The following is a 16,249-nucleotide window of genomic DNA, read 5'->3' on the forward strand; positions in this document are numbered from 1 at the left end:
ACACTAACAAATAAAATATAAAAAAATGGAGGGGGGGCTGGGGGGGGGGGGGGGAGTAACACAATTTCATGCTATACTAAGTTCAGCTGTTTAGGAACATTGAGCTCGCAGGCTCATAAAACAAATATATGTGTTTAAAATACATATATTTTATAATAATAAGGAAAACGTCCTAAAACTGGCGGAGTTATAAAGCTGTTCTTCACTTCTTTTTGAGGGGTGCCGAAAGATGGAGGGAGACTCCGTTATAGAGGCTCACGAGTTACATTTTGAGGTGCAAAATGTGGCGCCGGAACTGGGCCGCCATCTTGAACTGGTCTGGGGTCCTTGAAGTACTCTGGGATTCTGGAACCCTCTGGGATTCTGGAATCCTCTGGGATTCTGGAACCCTGCCTATAACCAATAATCCACCTGGATTAGCTTGGTTAGCAGGCAGTTTATGCCGGGCGAAGTTAAGCCCAAAAAAAGGCAACCTAACAGGTTTGTGTGGGACGAAGTGCAGCTTACCTTAGCTGGCAGGGTGAAGTAGATAGTGGCTGTCCCTGGGGGTGATCCGGGGAAGCGCGTCGCGGGAGCTCGCGGTAGCCATGGAAGAAATAATTATGCCGAAAACCAAAATAAACTAAAGTTAAACTTAACTATTTGGGCAGCTACGAAGAAAAACTAAAAAAATCTAGGCGACATGGCCTGGCTCAGAAAGCAACTACATCATTGCCGAAAGCGGATCACGATAGCTGCTGGTCGTTACTGCGACCTGTTGCGAAGATGCGCGCTGGACGAGAGCTGCCCTCAAAATCCCTGAAATGGCGCCGGGACGCTAACTTAAAATTAAGTCCGGTCGTCTGTTCCTCTGGAGGAGGGGATCGGGAAACCCGAAGTGCTCCGAAGGGCTCCGAAAAGAAAAAAAAAGGGCTCCGGCGACCTATCGACTGAGTGTGTGGTCGACTGTTTCTCCTGGTGGGGATAAGGTGGTCAGTAGTGCGCTCTCGCTCTCAGCTGGTTCGTCCTTTCACCGCTAGATGGCGTGGGCATGCAGATCGGAGTCTCGCAGAGACCATCGCGGCACTTGGTGGCCGCCATTTTGCAAGTGGGGGGGATTTTGGCCTTGAGGTTGGTCACTGCCCCGGTTGGCCGATGACCGCTGTGGACCAGGGAGGGGTGGGGGGTATGTCCGGTGAATGACCCACCCTGGGAGACTTCGCCGGCCAGGCGTCGGGACGTGCGGCGGAGCTTGAAAAAAGGACACCAAAACGTGTTAGAGACCGCAAACTTCAGCACACCTCCGAGAAGGGGTGGAGGTGACCATGGGAAGCTTAGGGTGGCTACTTTCGTCACGCGTAGCGCTAAACTCGTGACGAGACGCGACGGCCAGTGGATACCGTTGCTGATGATAGCCCTGTAGTCGGCTAGACCCAGCAAATTTGGTGGGAAACGGCGGTGAGAGCACTATACTGCTCAACAAGCTAACCTGCCGGTACACTCGACCGAACAAGTTTGGATGGGGGCGAAAGCAGCGGGCGAAGGAGGAAAATTGAAGTTATAAAAAAATTTAAAATTTTGTAAAAATAAGAAAATAAAAAAAATCGTGCCTAAAGTAGCACTGATTCGGCACATACTTCCCCCCTGAAAGACGGAGTCAGGGTGGCCAACTTGAGACACCAAAAACCTAAGTGACTTACCCTGTACCAGGATCTACTGTAGTAAACTACTTACAACCTATAAGAATTCTTACACGTTTAAATAGAGCTAAAACTTACAGATAACTTATTGAATAAGTGGCGCCACTCAAAACTAGACATCTTAATATAACACTTCTTAACTTAAACATCTTATGAACTAGTACCATGGTTTTTTTTTTTCCTTATAATTAGGACCTAGGGTTTTTGATAACAACACTGTGTGTTGAGTTTGGCATGCCGAAGAATTGGCGCTGTTCCTTGCAGAAGGAAAACAGTGAAGAGTCCCCTTACTTTAGGTTCGGGTGCACTTTCTTCAGCTGAGATATGTGCGCGCGCGCGCGATATTCGCCGGAGGTGGGGTCGGCTAAAGCGACCGTGACTGGCGTGAGGTATCATTGAATCTGCCAGGGGCCATTCCAACGATACGAAAGCTTGGCTGATCTCTTGTCGATCGCCTTGCTGAGTGTGTGTGCTCTGCACAACACTAAATCGCCTACTCTGTAGGGATTGGGATAACGTCTTTTGTTATATTGTTGCCTGCTTGCCTCGTGGGCCAAGTTCAGGTTTTTACGAGCTCTACTCCAGACTTCATTAATGTTCCTGGGGTCGTCTGGTAGTAACTCTTTTAACGTCCATTGATTAGAGAGTGGGGTGTTGGGCTGGTATGTAAACATGAGTTCAAACGGTGTTGTTTTGTGACTTTCATGTCTGGCGGAATTGAAAGCCATTTGCAACCACACGAGATTGGAATCCCACCTATCCTGCGAGTTTGCATGGAATGCTATTAAGGCAGACCGGAGGTTTCGGTTGAAACGCTCCGCATGTGAAGGCTGGGGGTAGTAGGGAGTCGTGGTCACTTGCTGAATCCCGTGTGAAAAGCACATGTTTTTGAAAATTGTCGATTTGAAGTTTGTGGCGTTATCGGAAACAATGATGGAAGGTACCCCGGATATTTTGAAAATATTATTTTGGAGGGCTCGAATGGTGATTTCGGCCGTGGCTCTTCTAACAGGGATTAGCCACACAAATTTTGAGAATGCATCTACGCATACTAGAAGCATCGAATTTCCGTCTTTTGACCTTGGGAAGGGTCCCACAAAATCAATGAAAAGTTTTTGCATGGGCCTTTCGGCCACATCGGAACTCAAAAATCCGAATTGTGTTTTCTGGGCAGGTTTGCTCAAATTGCACAACTTGCATAATTTGACCCTCTGGGTTATGTCTTTATGCATTCCGTCCCAGATGAAATGCTTGCGGATGTTTTCAATGGTTTTGAAAATGCCTGAATGTGCGCCTAAAGGTGATGAGTGATAATATTGAAAAATCATGTCCCTGAGATTTTGAGGTAAGGCTATTTTAAAATTCTTACATTGCTGAGTTCTTCGATAAAGAATTCCCTTAGATAGTTTGTGGTATTTTGGGGGTGAACCTGAGTTTATTTGCGCAATTATGTCAGACAGTTGCGGGTCCGAATTTTGGTGGGATCGTAAATCCGAAAAGGCTAGCGGAAAATATGTGAGCAATGCGTGGCAGGCAATGGGAATTTCTTCATGAATATAGGAATTGGAAGGTGACTCGAACATTCGAGAAAGGGTGTCGGCCACGATGTTTTGTGAACCTTTAATATGTTGAATTTTAAATTTAAGAGAAGCAATCTTGACAATCCAGCGTCCTAATTTACCTAATTGCTTGGGGTGAGCCAAAAGCCAAGCAAGGGCCTGATTATCGGTTTCCAGCAGAAATTCTTTATGTTCCAAATAGGGCCGGAACTTGTCTATGCCGAAAACTACAGCGAAGCACTCGAGTTCATACACCGAAGAGGCTTTTCTCTCTTGGTGCGTTAAGGTGCGGGAGGCGAAAGCTATAGGCTGCCTACAACCATCAAACTCTTGTGAGAGAACTGCGCCTATGGCTACGCTGGAGGCGTCAGTCTGAAGAATGAACGGCTTACTGAAATCTGCCATTCGGAGCACTGGAGGGCTAATTATGGCTTGTTTGAGGAAAGAAAATGTTTTGTCTTGTTCTGGACCCCAATTGAAGACTGAATTTTTCTTACGTAGAGCATTCAATGGTGCTGCATGCTCAGCAAAATTAGGTATGAATTTAGAATAAAAATTTGTCATGCCGATAAATCTGGCGATGCCTTTAGCATCTTTAGGGGGCTGAAAATCCTTGATCGCCTGTGTTCGGCTTGGGTCTATGGTTACTCCCATATTAGATATTAGATGTACTAAGAAAGAAATTTCTTGTACCGCAAATTTTACCTTTTTGGTATTGACCGTTAGGCCGGCATGGCGTAGTCGTTTAAGGACTTCATGCAAATGAGCGAGGTGCTCTTCAAAAGTTTCTGAATAAACGACAACGTCGTCCAAATAATTGAAAACGGACTTGAATTTTAGATCGCCGAAAATTTGATCTAGAAGCCGTGTTAACACTTGTGCGCCAGTGGCTAGACCAAAGGGTACTACTTTGTATTGGTAGAGATTCCACGGCACGCAGAATCCGGTGACGTGTTTTGACTCTGGGGTTAGTGGTATTTGGTGGTAAGCCGAATTAAGGTCAAACACACTGAAAAATTTGGCTTTACTGAACCAGTGACATGCTGAATTTAGATCTGGTAATGGCGTCATTTCTACTTCAATTTGTTGGTTCACCTTACGAAAGTCAACAACGACGCGGTGACCTTGACCTTGATCCTTAGGTACCAAGAAGGCTGGGGAAGCGAAATTTGAGGCTGAAGGCTCAATGACGTCTTTTTCTAAGAGTTTTTGTATGTGTTCACGCATTACCTGCATTTTTGGTCCTAACAGAGGGTACGGATGACACCGAACTGGGGTTTTGTCCAAAAGTTTTATTTCATATTGAGTTAAGTGAGTGCGTCCTAATTTCTCACTTAAAACGTCTGAAAAACTGTGACACAAATTTTCTATTTCTTTTCTTTGTCCGTGACTGAGATGGGCAAGTGAAACGTTGTTTTCCCCGTTCGAAACTGACTGGAGGGTGTTGACATGAGTCTGACTCTGCGTGTCGGGAGGTACAAAGGAAATTAAAATTTGCTTATTAAATTTGAAATGAAATTTACGTGCTTGTAAATCAATTATCATGCCAGTTTTTGCAATAAAATCAGAACCAAATATTAAATCAGTGGCCAAATCATCAGCTACCAAAAATGGAAAAGTCCACGAAAACAAATCAATTTTAATTTTAACAATAACTGCAAACTTTACTTTCAAAGGCTTATCAGCCGCTGTGAAACACTGTATATCTATGGGCTGTGTTTTGTGAATGATATTATCTTGTTGTAATTTTCTGAAGAACTTGCCCGACACGAACGAGCGCACTGATCCCGTGTCAATTAATCCTGGGATTTCTTGTTTTCCTACGGCTGTGTTGGCATAGGGTAGAACTGTCGGTAGATTAGCTAAAATATTATGACACGTTCTTTTGTCCGTAGTTCGCGGACAATTACATCTTTTGCACATAGGCCTAACAGTGTTGCAATGTTCCATTTGATTGACTTGACGAGCTTTGTTTTTCTTAGCTCGCCTTTGTTTTTGTTTTCTTAGTTTATTTTTTTCTCTGTGTGGGGAATCTGTGTTTTGTTGAAGTTTTTGGTCGAATTTTGCATTAGGGCCGGTGTGAAGGGAAAAATTTCTAACTGTTGTTTGGGCGGCTGGCTCAGAAAGAATTTTTTCTGGCCAGCGATTTACACGTTTTTTTGAGTCTCGCAAATTTTGATAGTTAGGGCGATAGTTTTTTGCACGACACTGTTCAATGTAGTGCCCGGGTTTTTTGCAGTACCTGCAGACAGGTATCCGTTCATCTTTATTTTGAGGCTTAGCGACTTGTTCATTGCTGTTTTTTTGTTGCGAATTTTTGTTATAATACTGCTGTTTATTTTCTGTTATTCTGGTATTGTTGTGGGTGTAGACATTAGCTTCTCGATTTCGCTGGTGGTCTGCGTATTCTACATTTGTGTTGGAGATTCACAAGCGATCAAGCTCGGCAAAATTTTGTGGTCGGGCCTGAAAAACTGCCCGCGATCGTTCTTGAGGGTTAATTCCATCAAGTATGTTAGAAACTATCTCACTCTCAGACACTCGCAACCGAAGAATTTGAGCGGCTAGTTTGATGTCTGCTATGTAATTAGGTAAGGCTTCATTTCTTTGTTGTAGCCTGTTGTACCATTCCAACCTGATGTTGGTCATCAAACGGGCTGGAATAAAATAATTTAGTATATCTTCGTGAAATTGATCAAATGAATAATTTTGTTCAATCGCGAGCGTAACTCGCTCGCTCAAGGGTGGTTGTGTAAAGGGAAAAATGATTTCCAGCAGTTCCCTGTCCGGAAGATTAGCCTTTTGTTTGACCCTAAATAAATGTTTGAGAAAATCGATTAGATTTCTGGGTTCCAATCCTGTGGTTTCCTTAAAATTAGCTAAGAGCCTTTCCACGGGATGTGGAATCTTAGCATACAAATTACCTCCAACTGCTTGATTTGAGTTAGAGAATACAGGTACCGGGTTCGGTGCTGGATTAGGGGGTGGAGGTGGAGCTGGTTGAGGTTGTGGATGATTTTGAGTCTGATATACCTGCGGGGCCAATGGCAGGTATGAGGTGGCGGGGCTGATGTATGGCAGTTGTGACTCTACTCGGTCACAGGGTGGCACGGATAAGTTATGTGGCAAAGTTACTGCCAGGTCGGAAGTGAAATTTAGCAGCGGCGAAGCTAACCTTCCAATGGCCGAGGAGATGGGGTGGGTTTCCGGGGAGGTTTGAAGGGATGAAAAGGTGGACCTGAATTGCCGATAGGGGTTGAAAATGGCGGGTGAGGTGGAGGGGAGGTATATGGGTTTGGGGCGATGGAAAGGGTGAGCTGCGAACGATTGGCTGGGATGGGCGTAGGTGACCTTGGTACTCTGGTGATCACCAGTCGCCATGACACTCGCGGAAGAAAACTGCTCGTTAATGGCTGTTGCGGTGATGACAGGAAATGTCTCACGGCGTGGTGTTACTGGTGGAGATGGAGGGGAGGAGGGTAAAGGAGGGGGTGTAGGGACTGGGCTACCTCCGGTTTCCATTTGTTTTGGAGGTTGCGGTACTTGAGTGTGAAACTCTGCTCCTGCAGCTGCAGTTACAGGTTCTAGGGATGTTTGATCAAGTATGTCCAACTTACTTCGCAGTTTGAAACATAGGGCAGGGATCTGCTGCCTACATTTGTCAATCTCGGTTTGGTAGATTCCATTTAATTTATTTGCGTCTAGTATCTTGAGGTTAGTAAACCTCGTGCCGATATGTGTCAAGCGAGTTAGCGTACGGAGAATGTTGTTTCTGTTTGTTTCCTCTCCAACATAATTGATGTAGCTGTGTATGTCATAGAACTTGCTACAAACACAATTAAACTCACTCAACGGGTCTAGGTTTGTGAGGTGCGTAATGTGTGGTTGTATTTCCTCGGCGCAAGCAGCTCGGAGTCTTTTTCGGAGCGTGGCCACGTCACCGAGGTCTGATAAGCCTCGAAACTTGAGTTTGTATGTTAGCTCGTCACGGAGGAGGTACTCCGGGGTGGGCATGATTGCAATTACTTTTCTTTGAAGTTGGTACAATCTTACAAATACAAAACAAATAAACTAAATTTTTGGTGTGGATTGTTCAAAAATAACCCACGTAGAACTTAAACTTATTGTTTAGAATTACCTTAAACTCTATACATAAGACACTCTTAAATTAGCTTAGTTTAATAATATCATCAGTACCACAGCAGGTCGGGAAGTATGTGCCCTAAATAATGAAAAATATATTAGTTTAGTCAACATTAATTTGGTACTTGTGCTGCTCGAGAAAAGAAAAGAACAAGGCCCAACGGGCGGACAGTGGTCTGCGAAGGTCGTGCAGGACGCCAGGGCGGTGAACTGAAGACGACACCACGAACGTGCGCCGTGAGAGATAAGCGGCGCGCAGGGACGGGGGAGGGGTGGCTGGGACACGTCCTCAAGATAAGCTCACAGCTGGGGGTCCGACGCTCGCGGGCGACCTCGGGCCGCGTAAGAAAAACGTCGCTGGAAGTTAACTGAAATTTTAACTTACAAACTTACTAGTAAAAAGTTAAGCCAGTTTTAGGACTTACAATAATACTATATAACGAAAATCTTAGTGACCAAACAAAAAAAATATTTATACCAAATAAATTTAAAGCATTCTCATAAATCAAACCACAATACAGTTAACAATTATTTAAGATTAACCTTAACCACACAAACTGCTACCACATTGTAACCGTAACCATGCTAACTGCTACCAATTTGTAATCGTGGTGCTGTGCTCAGGATAAAACCATAATTATTAATAATAAATGTCCGGTGGAAGCGTCAGGCTAATTATCTAAAAGGACTTGCCAGAGGGGCACAGCCCACTTACAAACACAATTTAAAATTAACCTCCCTGACAGAAGGAAAGGTTACGTGGATTGTGGTTTCAAGTAGCAGCAAATGAAAGCAATCGTATGGTTTGGTTTCATTAGAGGCTTTTACTGTTGATTAGTAGTTTAGTATCTTTTCATTGCCGGTTTCTTACATTTGAAAATATCTTACGCCATTACAGCCATTACAAACAAAACTGGTAACAATGTCAGATTCTTATTTTTGATACATTATATTGAGTACACTAACAAATAAAATATAAAAAAATGGAGGGGGGGCTGGGGGGGGGGGGGGAGTAACACAATTTCATGCTATACTAAGTTCAGCTGTTTAGGAACATTGAGCTCGCAGGCTCATAAAACAAATATATGTGTTTAAAATACATATATTTTATAATAATAAGGAAAACGTCCTAAAACTGGCGGAGTTATAAAGCTGTTCTTCACTTCTTTTTGAGGGGTGCCGAAAGATGGAGGGAGACTCCGTTATAGAGGCTCACGAGTTACATTTTGAGGTGCAAAATGTGGCGCCGGAACTGGGCCGCCATCTTGAACTGGTCTGGGGTCCTTGAAGTACTCTGGGATTCTGGAACCCTCTGGGATTCTGGAATCCTCTGGGATTCTGGAACCCTGCCTATAACCAATAATCCACCTGGATTAGCTTGGTTAGCAGGCAGTTTATGCCGGGCGAAGTTAAGCCCAAAAAAAGGCAACCTAACAGGTTTGTGTGGGACGAAGTGCAGCTTACCTTAGCTGGCAGGGTGAAGTAGATAGTGGCTGTCCCTGGGGGTGATCCGGGGAAGCGCGTCGCGGGAGCTCGCGGTAGCCATGGAAGAAATAATTATGCCGAAAACCAAAATAAACTAAAGTTAAACTTAACTATTTGGGCAGCTACGAAGAAAAACTAAAAAAATCTAGGCGACATGGCCTGGCTCAGAAAGCAACTACATCATTGCCGAAAGCGGATCACGATAGCTGCTGGTCGTTACTGCGACCTGTTGCGAAGATGCGCGCTGGACGAGAGCTGCCCTCAAAATCCCTGAAATGGCGCCGGGACGCTAACTTAAAATTAAGTCCGGTCGTCTGTTCCTCTGGAGGAGGGGATCGGGAAACCCGAAGTGCTCCGAAGGGCTCCGAAAAGAAAAAAAAGGGCTCCGGCGACCTATCGACTGAGTGTGTGGTCGACTGTTTCTCCTGGTGGGGATAAGGTGGTCAGTAGTGCGCTCTCGCTCTCAGCTGGTTCGTCCTTTCACCGCTAGATGGCGTGGGCATGCAGATCGGAGTCTCGCAGAGACCATCGCGGCACTTGGTGGCCGCCATTTTGCAAGTGGGGGGGATTTTGGCCTTGAGGTTGGTCACTGCCCCGGTTGGCCGATGACCGCTGTGGACCAGGGAGGGGTGGGGGGTATGTCCGGTGAATGACCCGCCCTGGGAGACTTCGCCGGCCAGGCGTCGGGACGTGCGGCGGAGCTTGAAAAAAGGACACCAAAACGTGTTAGAGACCGCAAACTTCAGCACTCCTCCGAGAAGGGGTGGAGGTGACCATGGGAAGCTTAGGGTGGCTACTTTCGTCACGCGTAGCGCTAAACTCGTGACGAGACGCGACGGCCAGTGGATACCGTTGCTGATGATAGCCCTGTAGTCGGCTAGACCCAGCAAATTTGGTGGGAAACGGCGGTGAGAGCACTATACTGCTCAACAAGCTAACCTGCCGGTACACTCGACCGAACAAGTTTGGATGGGGGCGAAAGCAGCGGGCGAAGGAGGAAAATTGAAGTTATAAAAAAATTTAAAATTTTGTAAAAATAAGAAAATAAAAAAAATCGTGCCTAAAGTAGCACTGATTCGGCACAATTCCAATGGCATTCTCAGAGTAGGTAGTAGGCTCCAGGCCTCTTGCTTGCCATACAGCCAAAAATATCCTATCTTGCTTCAAAAAGATGTCGCTTGACAGAACAAATTGTCAATCAGCTACATAAGGACTTGCTGGACCCAGGGCCTCAAGACTTTTGGGTTGTGAATGGCAAGAATGTCATCAGGCAGCAACTGTACAGGTGTGTGATTTGTTTCAGTGTAAGACCAAGCCAAGTAATCGCCAAGATGGGTAACCTGAAAGAATAACACAGGCCACACCATTCCTCAAAACTGGAGTTGACTATACTGGGCCATTAACCATAACAATGACTCGGGCTTGAAAACCGTGGAAATTTCAAACATATTTGTTTGAGTGTTCCACCACCAAAGTTATACATCTCGAATTGGTGTCTTATTTATCTACAGATGTATTTATAGTTGCATTTTAGAGATGAAACCAATAATGCTGCTATCACTCATTCCTTGGGCAGCCACGGATTCGCATGCCACTTCAACCCACCAGGCACACCTCATTTCGGAGATCTATGGGAGGCAGGGATGAAGTCTGTCAAGGATCACTTGAGTAAGGTGATTGGCAGTCAGCTGTTGATTTATGAGGAGTTTTATATTATAGAGTCCTTACATACGTTGAGGCTGTATTGTATTCATGGCCGCTGACCCCACTACCAACTGACCCAAGTGACTTGACAGCGCTAACACCGAGACACATCCCCATTTTGGGTCCTCCCCAAATATTACCCAAAGAGGCGTTGACCTCGGTGCCTATAAATCAGCTGTCAAGGTGGAATCTTTTGCAGCAAGCTCACCAATGCTTCTAGCAGCGATGGCATATAAATTACTTGCATCAGTTGCAGGTGCAGAGAAAGCTGGAGTGAATGTGCAACCCAACACACTAGTGTTGGTTCAGGATCCAAACTTGCCTCCACTTTTTTGGAGATTTGGACAAGTGATATAAACCTTTCCAGGTCCTGACGGGGTGATACGTGTAGCCAAACTCTGTACGCCCCCAAGGACTTATTACTCGACCGATAGAAAAGCCAAAGAATGAGATGAAATGCTTATTTCAAGGTTAAGTGGGATTTTTTTGACTTCATAAAGATCATTTGTATATATGTTTCACATTTATTGTTTGTGTTTGGAACTTGGACATGTCATAGATTTTTTTTTGTGCAGTGCTGTTTGGATGTGGAAGAAACTTTCTCCTAGATTTGTGTATCCAACAAAGGCCAGTAAGATGGCCATTTAGAAACAACACGGTGCTGGGCACTGCAATGTTTCACCAATTTTCGGATAAAATTTTTAATTTCCGTCATCACGGAACAGTGAAAAATGTCTAAAATGTGAGTAGTTATTAGTATTAACATTCCACATGCTGTTCAAAAGTGATAATAGGAATAAGTGTGTATGAAAGGCGGATACGATTACACCGCATGATACGCTGAAACGTACAGGAGATATTTTAAATGTTTGCCATGGGAGAGATGCAAACATCCGAGACCGGCCGCAGCGCAGAGGGAAGGCGGGTGAGCAAGCGTGGCGGTGTGCTGGCGATGAAGACCTGTGCGCATTCCATGTTCACACACTGCGGCCAAAGGTTAATTGTTTTGTTGCATTAATAGTATTTAATATTTAATGGTATTTTATTTTTTAAGACAAAATACACACAAATAATACCAGAATTATTTAGTTCAATAAGTTAATCAATATTTTAATGATTTTCGGAATGCAATCCGTGGAATTGTGAACATACATAAAATCAGGGTTCTAGTGTATGTAACTTTGTGCCTTGCATACCACTAGTATGTAGGAACGTGCACACTGCACATTAAAAAGGATCCTTCTGAATTGTATATTCACATCAAAACACATGCACATACATGCAGTGAAACACCATTAAGAAGATTTTGACTATCTACGCAAACACATGTAAGTTTCCCTGGATACATGTTTATTAATAATTTCGAGCTTGACTTTGAAAGCGCCAGGAACAGAGATGGAGCAGCAGTGGAGCACCTGTGTGTGTCATCGACCTGCTTGAGGAAGTGGTCACACAGCGCCAGGGCGGACGAGTTGCTTCCCCGCACTATGTACACCAGCTGCAGGGCCAGCGCCTTCAGCTTGAGCTGCTTCACCGACGCCAGATCCTCCGCGTTCAGCCCCACAAACAGGTACTGCAGCCTGCAACAGCCCGGCCAGCTCACTCCAGCACTTCTGTGCACTGTTCATGAGCTCAACAGGATACAGGCATATTGTTGCCACTTTTTTAGAGGGGGAAAAAAGCAGTTTATATGTAACTTGTCATGAAGAATTTTCCACAATATATTTGGCCATGAACAAAAAATGACATAAAAGATTCTGTCTATTTTAAATTAATGCTTTTAAATTAACGCATGAGTTGGTGGTGTGGTAAAACATTAGACTTGTTAAAATTCCATTCTGGTTTTTTTTGTCCCTCAAATCACTCCACTCATACAGATATTGAAAGAAAACAACTGCCAATTCAATTTCATGTTCTATGATACCAATAAACGCACAAAAAAAAATTATTTGGAAAAAAGTGATTTCTGGTGAGTAGATTCAATAACAAAACTACAGTAAAACTCAGTTGTTACAACCCCTGTTTGAGGAACATTAATTATTTTTTTGAAAATTAAAAAAAATTGAAGGAAATCAACAACAAATTTGTTTGAAGCATGTTGCACTATGTTTATCTTTGAGACCACTGTACTGCATGTGATGCAGCAGACACCCCCTCCTTCTGGCTCATCATCCCCCCCATCCTATTACAACCAACGGTTACATAGCACCCGCCTGTCTTGAGCCGGCAGACAGACGTAATGACTTGGATTTTGAAGTACCCGCCGCGGGACTGCTAATTTCCCCTCCTCTAGGTCCGATTTTCCTTCCTTACCCCTCCTGAGTTGGACCTATCCACACTGCGCATGCGCCGACGTTATGTCAAGGCTATATAAAGACGTCAATTTGGTTAATTCAGCCTTCTTCGGCGTACTTTTGAATTGATATGTTGTAGACCAACCCTGGTTGCTAGTGCAGGCGGGTGCGTGGGCAGCACTCAGCCTAAGTAACGATCGTTAGGAATACTTATACTTTTTATATCTAGTCACTTTGTTTTGGCTCGCCCTTAGAAATTGACTTAATAATGTGTTTAGTAGAGTTAATATACAATGAATTTGTGATTAGATTGTAGGGCATTATTTCTGCCGTAATCTGAGTTAGCGAGTCTGTGGACGGTCCAGATTTGGCAAACTGCACAAGCATGTTCACGACTGAATACCGTTTGGGTTAAGCGCTTCATGAAAGTTGTTAAGCACGTTGCGTGACTGACACATTTGTAAAAGCCAAGGAGTATAGAAATAGAGAGAGATTTGACTCCCAGGTTGAACCTCTCTCCTTATTTTTTTCTCGGATAACCGCCACTATGGAATGTAATAATACCAACAACCAGCGTGAAATAAACCATGCAAAAATGTATTTTAAATACGTATTTTATTAATGCATAATGTTAAATTATGGTTTTAAAATATTTTTCTAAAAGTTTTTTATATATTCAATGTATGTACAAAAATTAAATTCAATGTTATTGTTTAAGAAGGTAATTTTGTTGGTCCCAATACCGCAGGATCTAGGGCTCCATATTGCATAGGATCTAGGGTGTTATTTTTATTCCAGATTAATGGAAATATTATTAATTCCCCCCCCCCCCCCCCTCACAATTTTTTAAAATTAGAATCGTTCCGAAAATAACTTAGGTTATCATCTATCCATCAAATTAATAACTTATTCCGAAGTCCAACAAATACACATAACCTAACATCCCCATGTTTACTTGTAGATTGTCAAATATTTATTTTCAACTGAAATTTTTCACATCGTTTCTAGGCTTAATATTTTCACAGTGCGGCACCCAACTATTTCTTCCAAAAGTTTTCTTCTTAACTTTTTCCATCTCAAATTTTTAAATAACTCAAAGTAATACCAATTTGCATTCGTTTCAAATCAAACTATAAAAGTTTAAAATTTTTAAACTAACAGTGACACCAACACCTACATTCAAAATATCAAAGAAATAATGTATTTAGCATGAATGATTTTAAACAAGTAAACTAAAGTTAATTTCGAAAATAAAATCATATTCCTTCATCAAAGTCAAATTATTCAACATAAAATTATAAAATTATTTAGTTTAAAATAGCATTCTCACGTTGGCACAAGTCTTTTCCAGAGTCTTCAATAAGCCACCATAGGCCCTATCTAGTGACTATCCCCTGGTAAAAGCTATTGTAAGATTAAAGAGGTGCACATGTTGTTCGAGAACGTAGCTAACTGTGTGTGGTGTACGTGGTTGTCTGCGACAGACACACTGCCTGCGTAATCTTGAACAGAAAGAGACGGCAAACGTTTTTTGTAACGTATTATTATTGAAATAAACTACAGAACAGTATTGTGCATCGCACGAGCTGTGACTTTTGTATTAACATGTAACTTTCTTATTGCTTTTTTGTGCAAAAATATGTAACCAAGTTCCTGTAGTGAATGTGAAAATGTCATTGAATGTGCTAAAGAGATAACAACCACGTGATGGTAAAATAAACAATCATGTTTAGAAAGATTTTGTTTTCAGAACATACAGGGTTATACAGTTGCTTGCCTTGTATGAAACTAGCGTCGTGAGGGCTTCACCGCTGGTTTCATTTTCTGCGCAACTCTGCTAGCAATTGTTATTAATCCTGTGTATGTTCCTTGTTTCATGTAGCATGATCAGCAACCGTGATGTCTGTCTCCTGGGTGTACGCTATGAGCAAGGCTGAGCTTCTGGAGTTTCTGGCGGACGCGGGTTTAACAGCTGAGGAGGGCGAGATTGTACAGGTTCTGAGGCGACGAGCTGTACAGTTTCTACGCACGTAGCTTGCCTCGGCGACTCAACCGGAAGCATCATCCGTGAGTCTCACCCTCCATCCTTCCTTAAATATGAAACTTTTTATGAAATCATTGCAAGCTCTGCCTACGCTTGATGCGGTAGACCCTCGGAAGGTGTTAGATTTAATCATAGCTGACGGGAAGTTGCATGAATTGCAGCTGGTGAGCGAAGCAGATTTTGTTCACTCCTTGCTGACTAAATGTACGGATGAGTTCCTACATATCCTGTGTGAGGTGATCAAACAACAGGGAACATTTGAAGATTTTACAAACGCTGTATGAGATTATGCTTGTCCTCCTCGTATTAGAGAGAAATGTAAGAATGATTTAGTTTAACGTTTTCAGAAGCCGGATGAACCCATGGTAGCTTTTGTCAACTCTGTTATTGATTATTCCGCAGTTTTAGCCACAGGTTTGTCAGAGAAAACCTTAGTGGACATTATTGCAGGGAACTTGTCACCTTTAACATTGCAACACTGCAGTTTTGACTCCGCCCCGTCCTCATATGCACAGTTGCGGTCCTTGGCGAGTGAAATAGAAAACAGACTAATAGCCACGAAAGAGTACCAGTCAAAATTTGCTCCTTGTAGCTCATCACGGGTGGTGGCCGAACCGATCACGCAGTTGTCAAATAGGTTGCGCACTTTCTCTGTGTCTTCAGGGCCAAAGCTACACAATGCGGGTCGTGAAGCCTCAAAGTCCCGTATACCCGTTGCGGCAGTAGCTAGTACTTCTAGAATGCGATGCACTAATTGTTGTAAATATGGTCATAATACAATCGATTGTACTGACGTCGTCCCAAGTGCTCCTCCGGCTCGCTGAAGCCATTATTGCCAGATGCTGCTTCAGGCTTGCGTGTGCGCCGAATGCACCCGTGCGCGAAAGTGTAACAAACGGCCTTGGCCGAGAGGGGAACGCCCTGCAGAGGCGCCACCATAACAGTGATGTGTCTTTTCATAAGGGTTTTGTATATGTAATTATGTGAGTGTGTAAATATATATTTGTGTTGTTGTGTACCTGTAGATGTGTTTCCCGGGCGACTGAGTCGCGTCTCCCCACCTGTGACCATGTTGGGCTCCAGGCACTCGCACACGAAGGGAAGGAGGGGATTATTGTGCGCGTGGCAAGGGGGGAGGCCGCTGAGACATTGCGGAGCGCGGGTCGAGGCAGTCGCCTGAGTGGGATGAGAGAGTGTGGTCGCGGAGTTGTGAGTGAGAGCAGAACGGACACTGTCAGTCGCGTCACCGTTGTCACGTCTCCGTCATTCGCGTCTTCGTTGGTCATGTCACTGTCATTCGCGTCGTCAGTCACGTCACAGTCATTTGTGTCTCTGTCAGTC

The 16,249-nt window shown here is 43.8% G+C and overlaps 1 protein-coding gene across 16 annotated transcripts in view; it reads right to left on the minus strand.

Annotated features, from left to right (window-relative positions):
• LOC134540092 (integrator complex subunit 4) overlaps nucleotides 1-16,249 on the minus strand; it is a 141,280-nt gene that overhangs the window by 14,314 nt on the left and 110,717 nt on the right. For 8 of the 16 annotated variants that reach the window (XM_063382609.1, XM_063382619.1, XM_063382693.1 and 5 more), the window contains exon 14: nucleotides 12,003-12,150. In XM_063382609.1, the coding sequence (XP_063238679.1) occupies nucleotides 12,003-12,150 (148 nt within the window). Of the gene's footprint in view, nucleotides 1-11,985; nucleotides 12,151-16,249 lie in introns of all 16 variants that reach the window. The other 8 variants (XM_063382600.1, XM_063382582.1, XM_063382661.1 and 5 more) reach the window with 1 other exon arrangement.

This window comes from Bacillus rossius, chromosome 1 (assembly GCF_032445375.1).
Source record: "Bacillus rossius redtenbacheri isolate Brsri chromosome 1, Brsri_v3, whole genome shotgun sequence".
Lineage (NCBI taxonomy): Eukaryota > Metazoa > Arthropoda > Insecta > Phasmatodea > Bacillidae > Bacillus > Bacillus rossius.